General features: G+C 36.7%; 1 protein-coding gene across 2 annotated transcripts; it reads left to right on the top strand.

Moving 5' to 3' along the window:
• The first annotated feature begins 5,236 nt into the window (after positions 1-5,236).
• LOC311066611 (uncharacterized protein) lies at positions 5,237-12,980 on the top strand. Of its 2 annotated transcripts, XR_014603111.1 has the most exons (9): positions 5,237-5,338; positions 5,432-5,473; positions 5,565-5,609; positions 7,732-8,130; positions 8,365-8,538; positions 8,823-9,095; positions 11,936-11,981; positions 12,518-12,637; positions 12,727-12,743. XR_014603111.1 is itself a non-coding variant. In XM_084087891.1 (8 exons), exons 1-8 carry the CDS (start codon positions 5,293-5,295, stop codon positions 12,831-12,833), a joined length of 1,206 nt encoding a protein of 401 aa, XP_083944017.1. In that variant the 5' UTR covers positions 5,237-5,292; the 3' UTR covers positions 12,834-12,980. The 2 variants fall into 2 exon arrangements, 1 of the variants encoding a protein (XP_083944017.1); XM_084087891.1 differs by lacking the exon at positions 11,936-11,981 and having other exon boundaries at positions 12,727-12,980.
• Positions 12,981-13,452: the final 472 nt, after the last annotated feature.

The raw sequence follows: 13,452 nt of genomic DNA, 5'->3' as shown, positions 1-13,452 counted from the left end.
AGCCTCATGAAGCACTGAATGTTTTGGGTAATATATATTTTTTAATTGTACTATGTTCAGACTTTATTTAAAAAGCACATTGATTTAGATTTTTCTTTCAGACAAAGGTGTGAAGGCCTCAAACTAAAATATCTTAGAAGTTGAGAAATGCAGACTTGATGGTGTCATAATACACTTTAGATTAGGGTCCAATTTTCAATATAAACTAACTATTATAAGCCTGTCTATAGGTCCAATGGCGGTTTCCAATAGGATGGGTGAAGGTTACTGTCTTTCCTTTCACGCAGCACAACAAGATTAAATGAAATACATTTTCTCATATGTATTACCTCGTTATTTCATCTGACTCCATGAAAAAGGTTTTAATAATATCTGAGTATCATTAAATGTGGCTGAATATTTAATTATTCAATTCAACTCTTTCCTTTATATTTTACCTGTTCAGATTAGGAAACGATGTCGCTTTGAGGTCCTCACGCTGGCCGTTTATAACACGGGTCTTACGATCAAAAACTCGCCAGTTTCGGGTCACTAAACAGAGGTAATTGTCTAATACCTAGATGGTACAATTCACGCTTGGTTCCTATACACCCTTGGTTTCTCCATCTCGGGAAAGCCCAACTAATGTTTATTCTCGTCTTATTCCTCTTTTTGTCAAAAGCATTTTCTGCAGAAGAGCGTTTTTTTTTTTTTGTGGAAGTTCACCTTTTAGGGGAAAGCTCTGTAATGCGCTCTGCCATCTTCTTTTTATGCAGTGTAAGCAAAAACTAGCAGTGTCCTTATAAAGTGCAACAGTTTCAAAGGGGCAGGGTTTATGCAGTCTGGAAGAGTATGGGATTTGATTAGAGTAATTTCCAGGTCTGGAAAAGTACGGAAACATTTTTGTTTCCAGACTATGGAACTACTTCCCCTATTTAGTTTTATATACGTATATGCAGGTTTTATTTGTATATGCAGGTTTTAAAGCATTTTGGGCTTCTTCTCATCATGTAAGCGCATGTTAACACTTTAAGAAAAAAAAAAGAAAAATATTATTATTTTTTTAGAGATGACTGTATTATTTACTAAATATAATGTTGAAAATAATGTTGTATGTACTGCGAAATATGGTCAGAAAAATCTTGAGAGGTTTGAAAATTTGAGTCTGAAAAGGTATGAAATGGATGGGAACCCTGAAGAGAGGGTACAGAGCAAATAGTTGTTTGCTGATTCTATAAAGTACATATGAAGAGTTCAGATGCAAAAGCCTCTAAATGCCATCTGAAATTTTCTTCTAGAATGATCATTTTCTTCAAGCTCGTATATTTAAGTTCAGTAATTTCACTTAAATGACAATTAATAGGTAATTTTCATTGCAATTTAAGTGAAATTACTGAACTTAAATATACGAGCTTGATAAAAATGATCATTCTAGAAGAAAATTTCAGATGGCATTTAGAGGCTTTTGCATCTGAACTCTTCATATACAGTCATGTGAAAAAGAAAGGACACCCTTTAGAATTTGATGGTTTTACGTATCAGAACATGATAAAAATCATCTGGTCGTTAGCAGGTCTTAAAATGAAGTAAATACAACCTCAGACATATTACACCGTTATGTAACAAAAACTAGGCCAAAATGGAGAAGCCATGGATGACAAACTAAGTACACCCTATGTTTCAATTAGAGCCACCCTTAACAGCAATAATTTGAGGGAATCGTTTTACATATGACTTTATCAGTCTCTTGCATCATTGTGGAGGAATTTTGGCCCACTCTTCTTTACAACATTGCTTCAGTTCATTGAGATTTGCAGGCATTTGTTTATCTCTCTTAAGGTCCCAACGCAACATTTCAGTCAGGTTGAAGACTGGACTTTGAGTGGGTCAGTACAACCTTACAGCTTGTTTCAAATAAGTTTTACAGTGATTATAGAAAAATAATGAAACAAAGTTTGTTTCTGCTGTACAGCAGCTCTAGAAGAAAATAAGTGTCATTGTCCAGTTTAATTAATTTCAGTGTTGATTAATTTCCTTTGTAAAAATCATTAATTATTAATTTAGTTCATTGATCTAGTCAGCAGCTCTGGAGAAAACAGTGATGTCATTGCCCAGCTCAGTTCAGTACTTATACAATGTTGTCAATGCAGGCAGATCAATAATATTGTTGAATATTAAGTGTCCCCAACTAAGCAAGCCAAAAGCCAAAGGCGATGGTGGCAAGGAACCAAAACTCAGGTGACCAAATAGAGAAAAAAAACCTTGGGACAGCAGACAGAAGACAGTACTGTGCGGCCTTTTTTGTTGATTTGACAAAAGCATTTGAATAAGTGGATCATACCATACTGTTACAGAGGCTTAAAAGTATAGGTTTCGGTAGCCTAATTCGGCCTTGAGTTAGTTTAAAAACTATTTATCTGATAGAACAACTCAATGTGTTGCTGTAGTAGATAATTACTCCTCATCCGTGTTAACAGTCAAGAAGGGTGTTACAAGGTTCTTAACTGGCACCACTTCTTTTTTCTATTTATATTAATGAATTATGAATAAAATCTGCAAAGTTACATTTTTATGCTGACGATACAATTATTTATTCAGCTGCATCCTCTGTCTCAAGTTATTGAAATGCTTCAGGGGCCGGTTGCATAAACTGCTTAGACTAGTCTTAAAGGTTAGTCCTCACTTTTCTTTATTAAAACTGTTCATAACTGTTTTAAGTGAATTACATAAAAACGTGCACTGGTCTAATTTGATACTAAAAAGTAAGACTGATTGCCCCTTGACTAACTGCTAGTTGGTCATACTAGCATTTAAGTCTTAACATAATGGCTAATGTTTATGCAACCGGCCCCAGGATCCTTTCTATACTTTTCAGCTTTAATACTTTACTAAAACTGAAATTAGTTTTAAATCTAAACAAAACTAAGTATATTATTTTTACGCACAGCTGTTTTATGATCACTGCTCTGTCTTTTTGATGATCTTACTATTGATGATCTGCATATAGAAAGAGTAACAACTTACAAGTATTTAGGAATATGGCTTGATGAGAAGTTGGCCTTTGATTCTCATACTGATTACTTGGTAAAAAAGACTTCAACCAAGATTGGGTTTTCTTTTTTGGCAAAAAAATTATGCAGAGTACTTTTTTTTAAACTCATTTTAGACTATGGTGATGTTATTTATATGCATGCTTATTTATATTTATATATTAAAGGCTGGATGGTGTTTATCATGCTGCACTGCGTTTTATAACAAATGCTTGCTCACGTACTCATCATTGTTTGCTGTACAACTATGTAGGTTGGTCCTCTTTATATCAAAGAAGGAAATTACATGTTAGTATATACTGTAAAGGCATTGCTGGGTATGCTTCCAAATTACATTTTGGGATTTTATGCTTACGTCGGAAGAACTATAGCACCAGACCATCAAATGGGACTAAATTAGAAGTACCTGTTTTAAGTTAAATTTTGCCGCAAAATCTGCCTCAAACTTCAAACTTCAGCCATGAGAGAGACTCCGTATTCATCCGCCAACACACCAGAACATGATTGGCGAGTCAACGAACCTGGGAAACCCTTTCCAGCCAAAAACACCAACGAAGGACTGGTGCTTTGATATACAATTTAATAACCCTGCCTAAGAAACAATAGAAGGGTAAATTAATGATTGATGGTTTGTTCAGGTCAGGTCCTATAAAGTGCATATATTGCTAGAAACTGGGATTTCATAATTTCACTCTCTTAAAACTCATTCTTTCCTTTAACTTTCTTTCTTTCTGCAACTCATGTGAATGTGTGTTAGATATTAGTTTTATATGTTAGAATAATCAAAGTCTCGTTAATATTTAAAGAGAAGTGTCTTGGGTAAGTGCTTATGAATTCAATGTCTTAAACTGCTGATCTTGTTACCGTGCTAATAAATAGAAAAATTATATGATATAAAATTATTTAATAATTCCCTTTGAGCTAAATTAACCTGATTCCCTTACATAATAAACATAATTCACCCGATATATTGCTAAAAGTACCTGATTTTTCATATCATCAGAAAAATATACCAGGATAACCTGGCTTCTCTTGAGACTCCCCTGCTTCGCAGCATATAATGATATGCTAAAGCCTGCACTCACGTAGACGTGATTGGTTAAAATATTTGTGACGTAGAGAACAGGGACGATTTCAAACCGCGTTTTTGAGACCGTCTCTGGTTAAACTGCAGTTTTAAGGAGAAAATACTCAGCAATGGTGTTGATTTATGAATTTACACATGGTCTGTCTTAAAGGGATAGTTCGCCCAAAAATGATATTTAAGCCATGATTTACTCACCCTAAAGCCGTTCGAGATGCATACGTCAATCTTTTTTCAGACGAACACATTTTCAGTTATTTTAGAAAATGTCTTAGATCTTTCAGTGGTTATAATGTGAAGCAATGGGGTCCAGCTGATTCAAGTCGGAAAATGTACATGCATCCTTCTCAAAAATAATCCATCCGTCTCCAGGGGGATAAACGAAGGCCTTCTGAGGGTAATCCGTGCGGTTTTGTCGTAAAAATATACATATTTAAAACTTTATAAACTAAAATAACTGGCTTCCGGTGGCGGTCGGTGCGCGTTCACAGAGATGAATGCGTCGTGACGTAGAACGAACGTTGAGTTTTGTTTTGCTCTGCTCTCTGGCTCCGCTGTCACGTTCGTTCTACGTCACGACGCATTCATCTCTGTGAACGCGCACCGACCGCCACCGGAAGCCAGTTATTTTAGTTTATAAAGTTTTAAATATGTATATTTTTACGACAAAACCTGGAGACGGATGGATTATTTTTGAGAAGGATGCATGTACATTTTCCGACTTGAATCAGCTGGACCCCATTGCTTCACATTATAACCACTGAAAGATCTAAGACATTTTCTAAAATAACTGAAAATGTGTTCGTCTGAAAAAAGATTGACGTATGCATCTCGAGCGGCTTTAGGGTGAGTAAATCATGGCTTAAATATCATTTTTGGGCGAACTATCCCTTTAAAGCATATTGAAAACACCACATAGACATATAAACAACATTAAAAACTTGATTTTAAAAACAGCAGGACACACTGCTGGTGGTTCCCATATAAACACAGAGTGGTGTTAATTTAACAACGAAGATTTTGCTGTGTATAAAGTTAATGTTCGTCATAATAGCCACTTCTGCTTTTCACTCCTACTCTATTTTTCTTGGTAACACTTAATAGACTTCCTCTGTATTAAAACCCAGTCTCTGCCCCACATGTGTCTCAGAAATCTGTAGATCTCTAATCTATGACAGTATGAACCTGCTTTATATCCTTTTATTGGTCCTTTGGTCAGCGTTCAGTAAGTGGATCACATTTCTCTGCCTCAGATTTTGTCTATCAACTATGTGTAAGGATAGGAGTCAATATAATTTTTTGCTGTGTTTTTGTACAGATGCGTCTGATGCATGGGACCCAGATTACCATACAACAACAGGTGCATTAACTTTAATCTATACACTTTTCAGTTATTTTTTTTTTATTCTACAAGGATAGCATCAATATAATTTTGCTGTATGTTTGTACAGCTTCTCCTGATGCACGTCATACTACTACTACTACTTCAGTGGCAGGTGCGTCATCCAATCTAATCACTTTAATCTGTCAGTCTTCATTTTCAAAATACTTCAAAGTATACGAGTAAAAAAAAAAAAAAAAAAAAACTCTCTGGTTCTACACGATTCACGTAAGGGGATTGTCGCCGAAAAGCGACAAGTTTGCAGGTCTAATATATATATATATATCAGGGCGAGGCTAGCCCCTTTTTAGGGGTGCTTCAGCACCCCTAAAAAGAAGCTCAGCACCCCTAAAACTTGGAGTAAGAAATGTTGTTATTCTAAAATTTTTGTTCGTCTTTGACAAGGTTAAATAATGTTCTTCATCTTCAATCCGCAACAGCGCCAAGCAGAGCGCAGGTCAGAAACAGAGTGTGTGTGTGTGTGTGTGTGTGTGTGTGTGTTTGTTCATCTGAGCCTCATTGGTCTTTCACTTCTCGTCAATGTCAGAATATTTGAGATGACCAATCAAATCAAAGTAGGCGGGCTTTATGTTCACAGAAGCTGCTGAGCGCGAATTTTACATGGAATTTTAGCAGCACGACTGACGATTCAGTTTATAGTGCGAGTTAAGATGTAAGTAGCTAAACTAAACATTTTATATTTGACAGTTTTTTAGGTCATAAATGTTAAACGAATGACAAAAATAATTAGAAAACTAATAAACTTTTGTCTATTTTCGCCATTTTGAGCTGAAAATAGGCCTATATAACGTGTAATTATGTCATTGTGAGGGGACAAGAAACATTAACAAAGCCGTTTTCATAGGCACAAGATTAATAATGCATGTGTACATGTTGAGAATTAATATAATACGATTTGTAGCCTTCAGTAAATTAAAAAAGTTCAGCTTTAGGAGGGGAATTAGAGACAGGGCAAGATCAGGATACTGAAAAAGACAGAGTGATGGAGATGAGGAGAGAGCGGGTTTTAAATATATTTCTTATCCTTTTTTGGCCTTCAAACGTCTTGAAATGCACATATCAGAGAAATAAAAATGTTTAACCCCATAACAACCTCAAATTTTTGACCTCTTTGATTATAAAGCCCTGTCTACGGCCATGTATTAGGCCTAGATCAATAATGAATGTGTACATATTGTGAATGAATTTAATAAACTTACCTAGCTTTCCTGGTAGCTTTGTCTGAGAAAATGATTCATAAATCAACCTATCTGTTGACCCTATGTTTACTTTCTTCACTGACAGACAAAAATGAAAAGCCTATATCAGTCAAAGCTCAGCTTTAGGAGGGGAAAAGACAGAGCAAGATAAAAACAAAGAGAAAAAGAGTGTGATGCTGATGAGGTGTGAAAAATAAACAGCTGCCCGCACATGGTTTTAAAGCTATTGTTATCCAATTTTTTTGGCCTTCAAAACATCTTAAAATGCACCTATGTAGATCAGAGAAACCAAAATTTTCTCCAATTTTCTCAATTTTCTATATATATATATATATATATATATATATATAATTTTTTTTTTTGCATCTATATATTATTTTTGCACTTTAAAGTATACAGCAGAAAATGCAGACAGAATCCAGTAATAAAAACAGAATTTACTGTATAATGTGGAATTTCACAGAATTTATCAAATTGTTGATGAATAAATAAAATAATAAAAAGCTTTGAGATATCTATCTGCAAGGGACATAGGTTATGCTCATCTTTGGTAGCTCCTTTGAAGGTATCTTGAGTAAAACGGCTCTATATTTAATGAAGCACATACAAAAGACCTGAACCAAGCAATCTGTTTTGCAGAATACAGAAGTTAAGATGTGCTTAACCCCTATTCATTGGCTGATGGTGCAAAAGCCAAGTTCATAAAAGGCTGCATCGCACCACACTTATAGGCACTTGGATCTATACATTTTTTATTTAAAGTACTTTTTGGCATGATTGTGTTTATACTATACTATACACTAAACAATTAATGACAAGAAAATTAAATATAAAATATAACAATAACAGATAATAAAAAAATCTCACCAGAATTTCTTACTTCAGTGCACGATCAGTCTCGGCCTGTTGTTCCCATTGTGTTGTGACACAGCGTCTAATTTTTTTAGTTTATTAAGTTTACACAGTATGTAATGTGTTGCCTTTTACAGTGTCTGATATAATTTTCCATACATTCAGAAACCAGCTCCTTCCTTATCTACAACGAGGACCACAACAAATGTGTGACAGTCGTGAGTGCTAATGTAGAGGCTGCACCATGTGATGCATCATCTAAGGCACAGCATTTCCGATGGATTTCCTCTTCACGAATCATCAGCCTCTCTTATAGTCTCTGCTTGGGGGCCGAGAAGATCGAAAACTGGGCCTATGTTATCCTTCTGCCCTGCAATGAATCTAACCCCAGACAAACCTGGGAATGTAAAGATGAGAACTTGTTTGGATTGAAGGGACATCCACTGCACCTGAACCATGGAAATAATGATAAGAAAAATATGGTGCTGTTTACAGGAACAGGTGTTTGGAGTCACTGGCTGATTTATGGGACCGAAGAAAACTTGTGTTCTCGTGGATATCAAGGTACAACCAAAAGTCCACCTAACAGATATTTGGACAACCATTAAGCCCTTTATAATGATAAAATGTAACATTCATATTAATGTCTATTGTGAATTTCCCTGTGTGATGTTAGCATTTGTTAAACTAGGTGACAGATTTCAGTGTCCTTATTGTCATTTTAGTTGTTTAGATAAAATTCTTAAACCGTTCTAAATTAAACTTAAACCCTTAATTTAATTTATTTATGTTCTGCAGAGATGTCTAGTATAGGTGGTAATTCATTTGGAAAACCATGCTATTTCCCTTTTAAGTTTGATGGCAAGTGGTACGCTGATTGCACTGTGGATGGCAGCAAAGATGGTCAGCTGTGGTGTTCCACAGAAAAAGATTACAACATCAGTGGAAAGTGGGGCTTCTGCCCAAAAAAAAGTAAGACAACACACCTATATTCACTAAAGAAACAAACTTGTTACTGCACTGGCATTAGCAAAGCTTACTTGACTACACTTAGCAAAAACATACAATATGCTATATTAGTTATATAATAAAAGGGCAGGCTCTCCTACATTACTACCACATTCTAAATGAAACAAACAATAAAAAAATAAAATAAAACAAACATATATATATATATATTATATATATTTTGTTTCATCTTGACTCTCAGTTTGATGAACAAAAAGTTAATAAGCATGATGTGTGTTTTATTTCAGATGCCCCAGTGCCCAGCATCACAGTATATGGGCAGATGCAGGACAGAGAGCATGTGATAGTGATGTGTTCATTCGGCAGGAGGTTCACTAAGAGCTCTTTCCAGCTGTCAGTGGCGGGTGAACACAACTACACACTGAAGAACCCACTGTATTATTCAAAAGAAAAGTGTGTGTTTGATGTGAAAGTGAGCCCACCTGTTTCCTTCACCTGTGTGCATGAGATTAATTCTGCGGTGAACTGTCAGAGTGAGACGTACACCTACAGCCCATCTGGTAAAACATACTTTAACAATAATGTTGTCACAGTTGTGTTTCTGTCTGAGTCCTTTCCTCGTTAGTCTTGTCAGCTGTGTCTCGTTTCCCTGATCCGTTTCCCTATGTATTTAAGCCCTGTGTGTTGCCTTGTTCATTGTCTGATCTTGTCTGTCTGGTGAGTAAAAGTTTGCATTGGAACTATTGATTCTTCTGCCTGCACCACACCGTGACAAATATATTCTAATGCTCTATTTTGCTGACTGAATTTTGACACCTCAATGTAATCTAAACACTTTAAAATATATATATTTTTTGTCCTGTCGAATATAATGTGGTTTCCCTGTAATCATTTAATGGCAGTAATACAGTGGTGTACAAGTACAGGCTCATTATTTCATGTTCTGTAATTTTATTAATACTAGTGCAGTGCCTGTGCAAAATCAGTGTTTGAGTGCTCATTGTTACAATTACACAGCAAAAGTTCAGTGACATTCTTATTTGTGCATGGTAGAAAGCAAATACTGATACTGACATAATGACAGACAATAAATATGGAAAACTACACGATTGAGGGAGCAGGTGTTACGGTCTCGGACCTGTTAGCTCCTCCTCCTCTGCGGTTTGCCTGTTTGTTGCGTCTCCCCTAATAGGTGAGCGGAGCACAGGTGTGGCGTGTTGCGGGTGATTGCTCCAGGACCGCGTGTGCTTGTTTCCAGTATCCTGGGTGTTAAAAGCTCTCCAGACCTGGTTGAAAGGGGCCGCCGCTTTCTTCTCTCCTGCACCGTTTTGCTGATTTTGTTTCCTTTTGCAGGACACTTCATATACCCTGATTGCATACGTTTTCATTTCTTAAGTTTAACACTTACACTGACTTTATTTACTTTACGTTGCTCATTCTTTATCTTTAATAAATATATTTTTGAAATCAACTAATCCACGTGGTCTCCCCTCTCTGTTGCATAGCCCGGCACAGGCTGTATGTAACACAGGCTACACAGTGAACTCCGAGAAAACACTACGCTTGAGCAAACAGTTTGTGAATAGGCTACTACAAATGATGGCCGTGAAAGAGACTGTGAACGCACTGAATAGGATATGTTTAGTTGATGAATAGCATAGGCTACTATTACACAGTAGCGATAACGTTAGGCGCACCAGAATAAAATATAATATTCATAAGTAAACAGTGTAGCTGACTTACAGATTCAGCTAACATCCACAAATGAATAAGCGTGACAATTCAGGGAGCAGGCTACACAGTGAACTCAGAGAAAACGCTACTTAAGCTCCGCTGCTTTCTTCGACCCTCTCTGTCTCTGGTCCTGCGCTGTGCTCACTCAGTGTCAGTGTGAGAGGGGGAGTGGCCTCTGGTCCTGCGCTGTGCTCACTCAGTGTCAGTGTGAGAGGGGGAGTGGCCTCTGGTCCTGCGCTGTGCTCACTCAGTGTCAGTGTGAGAGGGGGAGTGGCCTCTGGTCCTGCGCTGTGCTCACTCAGTGTCAGTGTGAGAGGGGGAGTGGCCTCTGGTCCTGCGCTGTGCTCACTCAGTGTCAGTGTGAGAGGGGGAGTGGCCTCTGGTCCTGCGCTGTGCTCACTCACGCCGTTTCACACATACTCCGTTTGCGGTGCGTATTTTTTTCCGTACCCATGTTAACAGGTTAGAGCTTTCACACTGCACGCGGTTGCGGTCCGTCGATCCGTTCCAGTTGCGGTGCGTATACAGCAGTGCAGCGATCGTTTCCGCACCGAGTCTATTTCTGCTGTGCTGCAAACGCTGAATTAAAGTGACAACGCATGTTTTGTGGTCAAAATGAACACAGATTGACCTGAAAAATGTAGTAATTTCACCATAAATGCGTTTAATTAAATAAAATGTAGTAGCCTAATCTCACCATAAATGTATTTAATTAAATACTACTTTTTTCCACAGTCATCTTTTTACTTTAAGACCGGGGTAAAGCAAGGAAAACTACAATTTACCTCAACAAGGCGACATAATGAACAACAGTTGTCTCATTCGTGGAGGTGGAAAGACAAGTTCTTTGTGACATGCAAGATTTATTGTATTAAAATTTAAATGCAAAAGACAAGGCATGAGAGTCGGCTGTTTTTGTCAATTTTAAGTTTTAATTTAAAATGTTTGCGATTTTGCTTGAGCAACTTAATATAAGTAGAAGTAATGCATGGAATAATAGGCCTACGTTGTTTAAATTGTGTTTAAACGTGCATACGTCCATTAAAGAGTGTATATGTGTACAAAGAGAATCGTGATGCTGACAAAACTTTTTTTTTTAATAAAAGTTGCTGCATAACTTCTGGATTTGAAATAAAAATAGTAATAGTACACAATAGTATGTGTTTGTGGTACAGCCGCGGATCAGTTAGGCACTGCAAACGCAGCATATGTGAAAGCGCATGCTGCTCCTGCACCGCACACGGAGTATGTATGAAACGGGCATCAGTGTGAGTGGGGGGTGGCCTGTGCTGTGCTCACTCAGTGTTAGTGTGAGAGGGGGAGTGGCCAGCTGTGCTCACTCAGTGTGTGTGTGAGAGGGGGAGTGGCCAGCGGCAAAAGCCAATGTGTGCTTCTTTTATCGATACATCTAACGATATCTTTTGCATTTCTAATCCAAACAACGTCAAACTTGGCACTGCACTTACTCGTGCCTGTAGCAAGACACCTGTCAAGTTTGAAATCCATCGGACTAATGGTTCGAGAGATATGCGAATAACAGACAGACAGAAAGACGTTCCTGTAATTTATAGATAGATTATTAAATAATTTATTGATTAATTTAATTTTCATGTCTCGTTAATTGTAAAAAGTGAATAAAAATTACTGTTTCTCTGTTTTACTGAAGCTCAAGCCACCAACATGAGCACAACATATTACCAGACACAGAGCAAGTAAGCAGATTTGTTGTTTGATGCTTTTTGATTTCAGACTGCCCCGCTTATTTATTTTTTATGTTACCTTACGTAAACCTCGCTCCAGACCAAGATGATATTAGTCCGCTTCAGCTGTGTGTATTTTAGTCTACATCAGGTTAGTAACTAGTTGGCATGTCTGTAGTAGCGTATCAAATTAATTAAAGTATAAATCCTTTAGTTTAAACATGCTGTAAATAGCCTTTATATAGTAGGCCTACTGTTGTGTTTTTTTTTATGTTTGTTCTGAGAATAAACATGACTTTATAACACAAGGATGTTAGACCTCTGCCAAAAGTGCTTTTTGTTCAGCGATCAGAATATAAAACTTCCAAAATGTTTATCACAAACTAGTGTTAAGACCCAGAATCTGCCCTACCAAACTTAACGGTCAGGAGCCACTACTGATATTTAGTCAATCTGGAAAAACATCTCATGTGCCCTGTATGTCTCAAAGCCTGTGAGTGTAACTCTATTTTTTTCTGTACATACATGTTGCTTGTGTTTGCTTTCAGATTTTGCTGAAGATCAGCATGGGAAAGGAGTATCTTTATTCTACATGGGCTTTTTCTCCTGCGTTGCTGTTGGTCTCGTCATCATGACTGTGGCAATGATCATCAGGACCAAAGCTAAAAGTATGTGTGTTCCATCCAATTCACTCATCTTCATGTCTAATATTCATAGCTTTGTGTTTTGCCACATTGTTTTGCATTTGTTTCAACAGGTTCAATGATTACTGGGAATGATAATACTACATGGATGTATAAGAAGACGTCAGAGTCTCAGAAGAGGAAAGAAGAGGCAACCAATCAATTAATCGATTCAGATTAATCAAATCATTTTCTGCATGCTGAACTGTAATACTCTTTCAAAATAAAAGTAAAATACCTATCATATTAATTTTATCTACATCTACATTTTAAACACAATTTTTAAAATTGAACATTGCTTTTACTGAATTTATAACCATGAATTAAATCTCTATTCTCTACTGTTCTGCAATTACACTTTATCACTGGCTTTTTATTATTCTGGTTCACTTTTGAAGTTCTGTATAGAAAATATTTGTGGCTTTGGCATTTAACTTTTTTCTTATTTGTAAGTAATTTAGAAGTGTGTGCAAAATTAATAAATATGTTTTGCATACTATGCATTTTACATAAATATATATTTTATGTTCTTATGTGTCTTTACATATTTACATTTTACATGCTTTTTACTATGTCTTGTAATAATAATTATTATAATAATATTACTACTACTACTTATCACTCACTTGCATTTTTTGATTATACCCATGGCTGGACTGGCCATTGGGCATACCGGGCATTTTCCCGGTGGGCCGACGTGCTTTTCGGGCCGATACATCTCATACTCATAATATACATATATATATATATATATTTTAACGGCCCATACAATTTGTACATCGGCGGCCCATTCGTTTGGT

The sequence above is a fragment of the Abramis brama genome, assembly GCF_963993115.1.
Source record: "Abramis brama genome assembly, chromosome: 16".
Classification (NCBI taxonomy): Eukaryota; Metazoa; Chordata; class Actinopteri; order Cypriniformes; family Leuciscidae; genus Abramis; species Abramis brama.
This window is presented reverse-complemented; position numbering and strand designations above follow the sequence as displayed.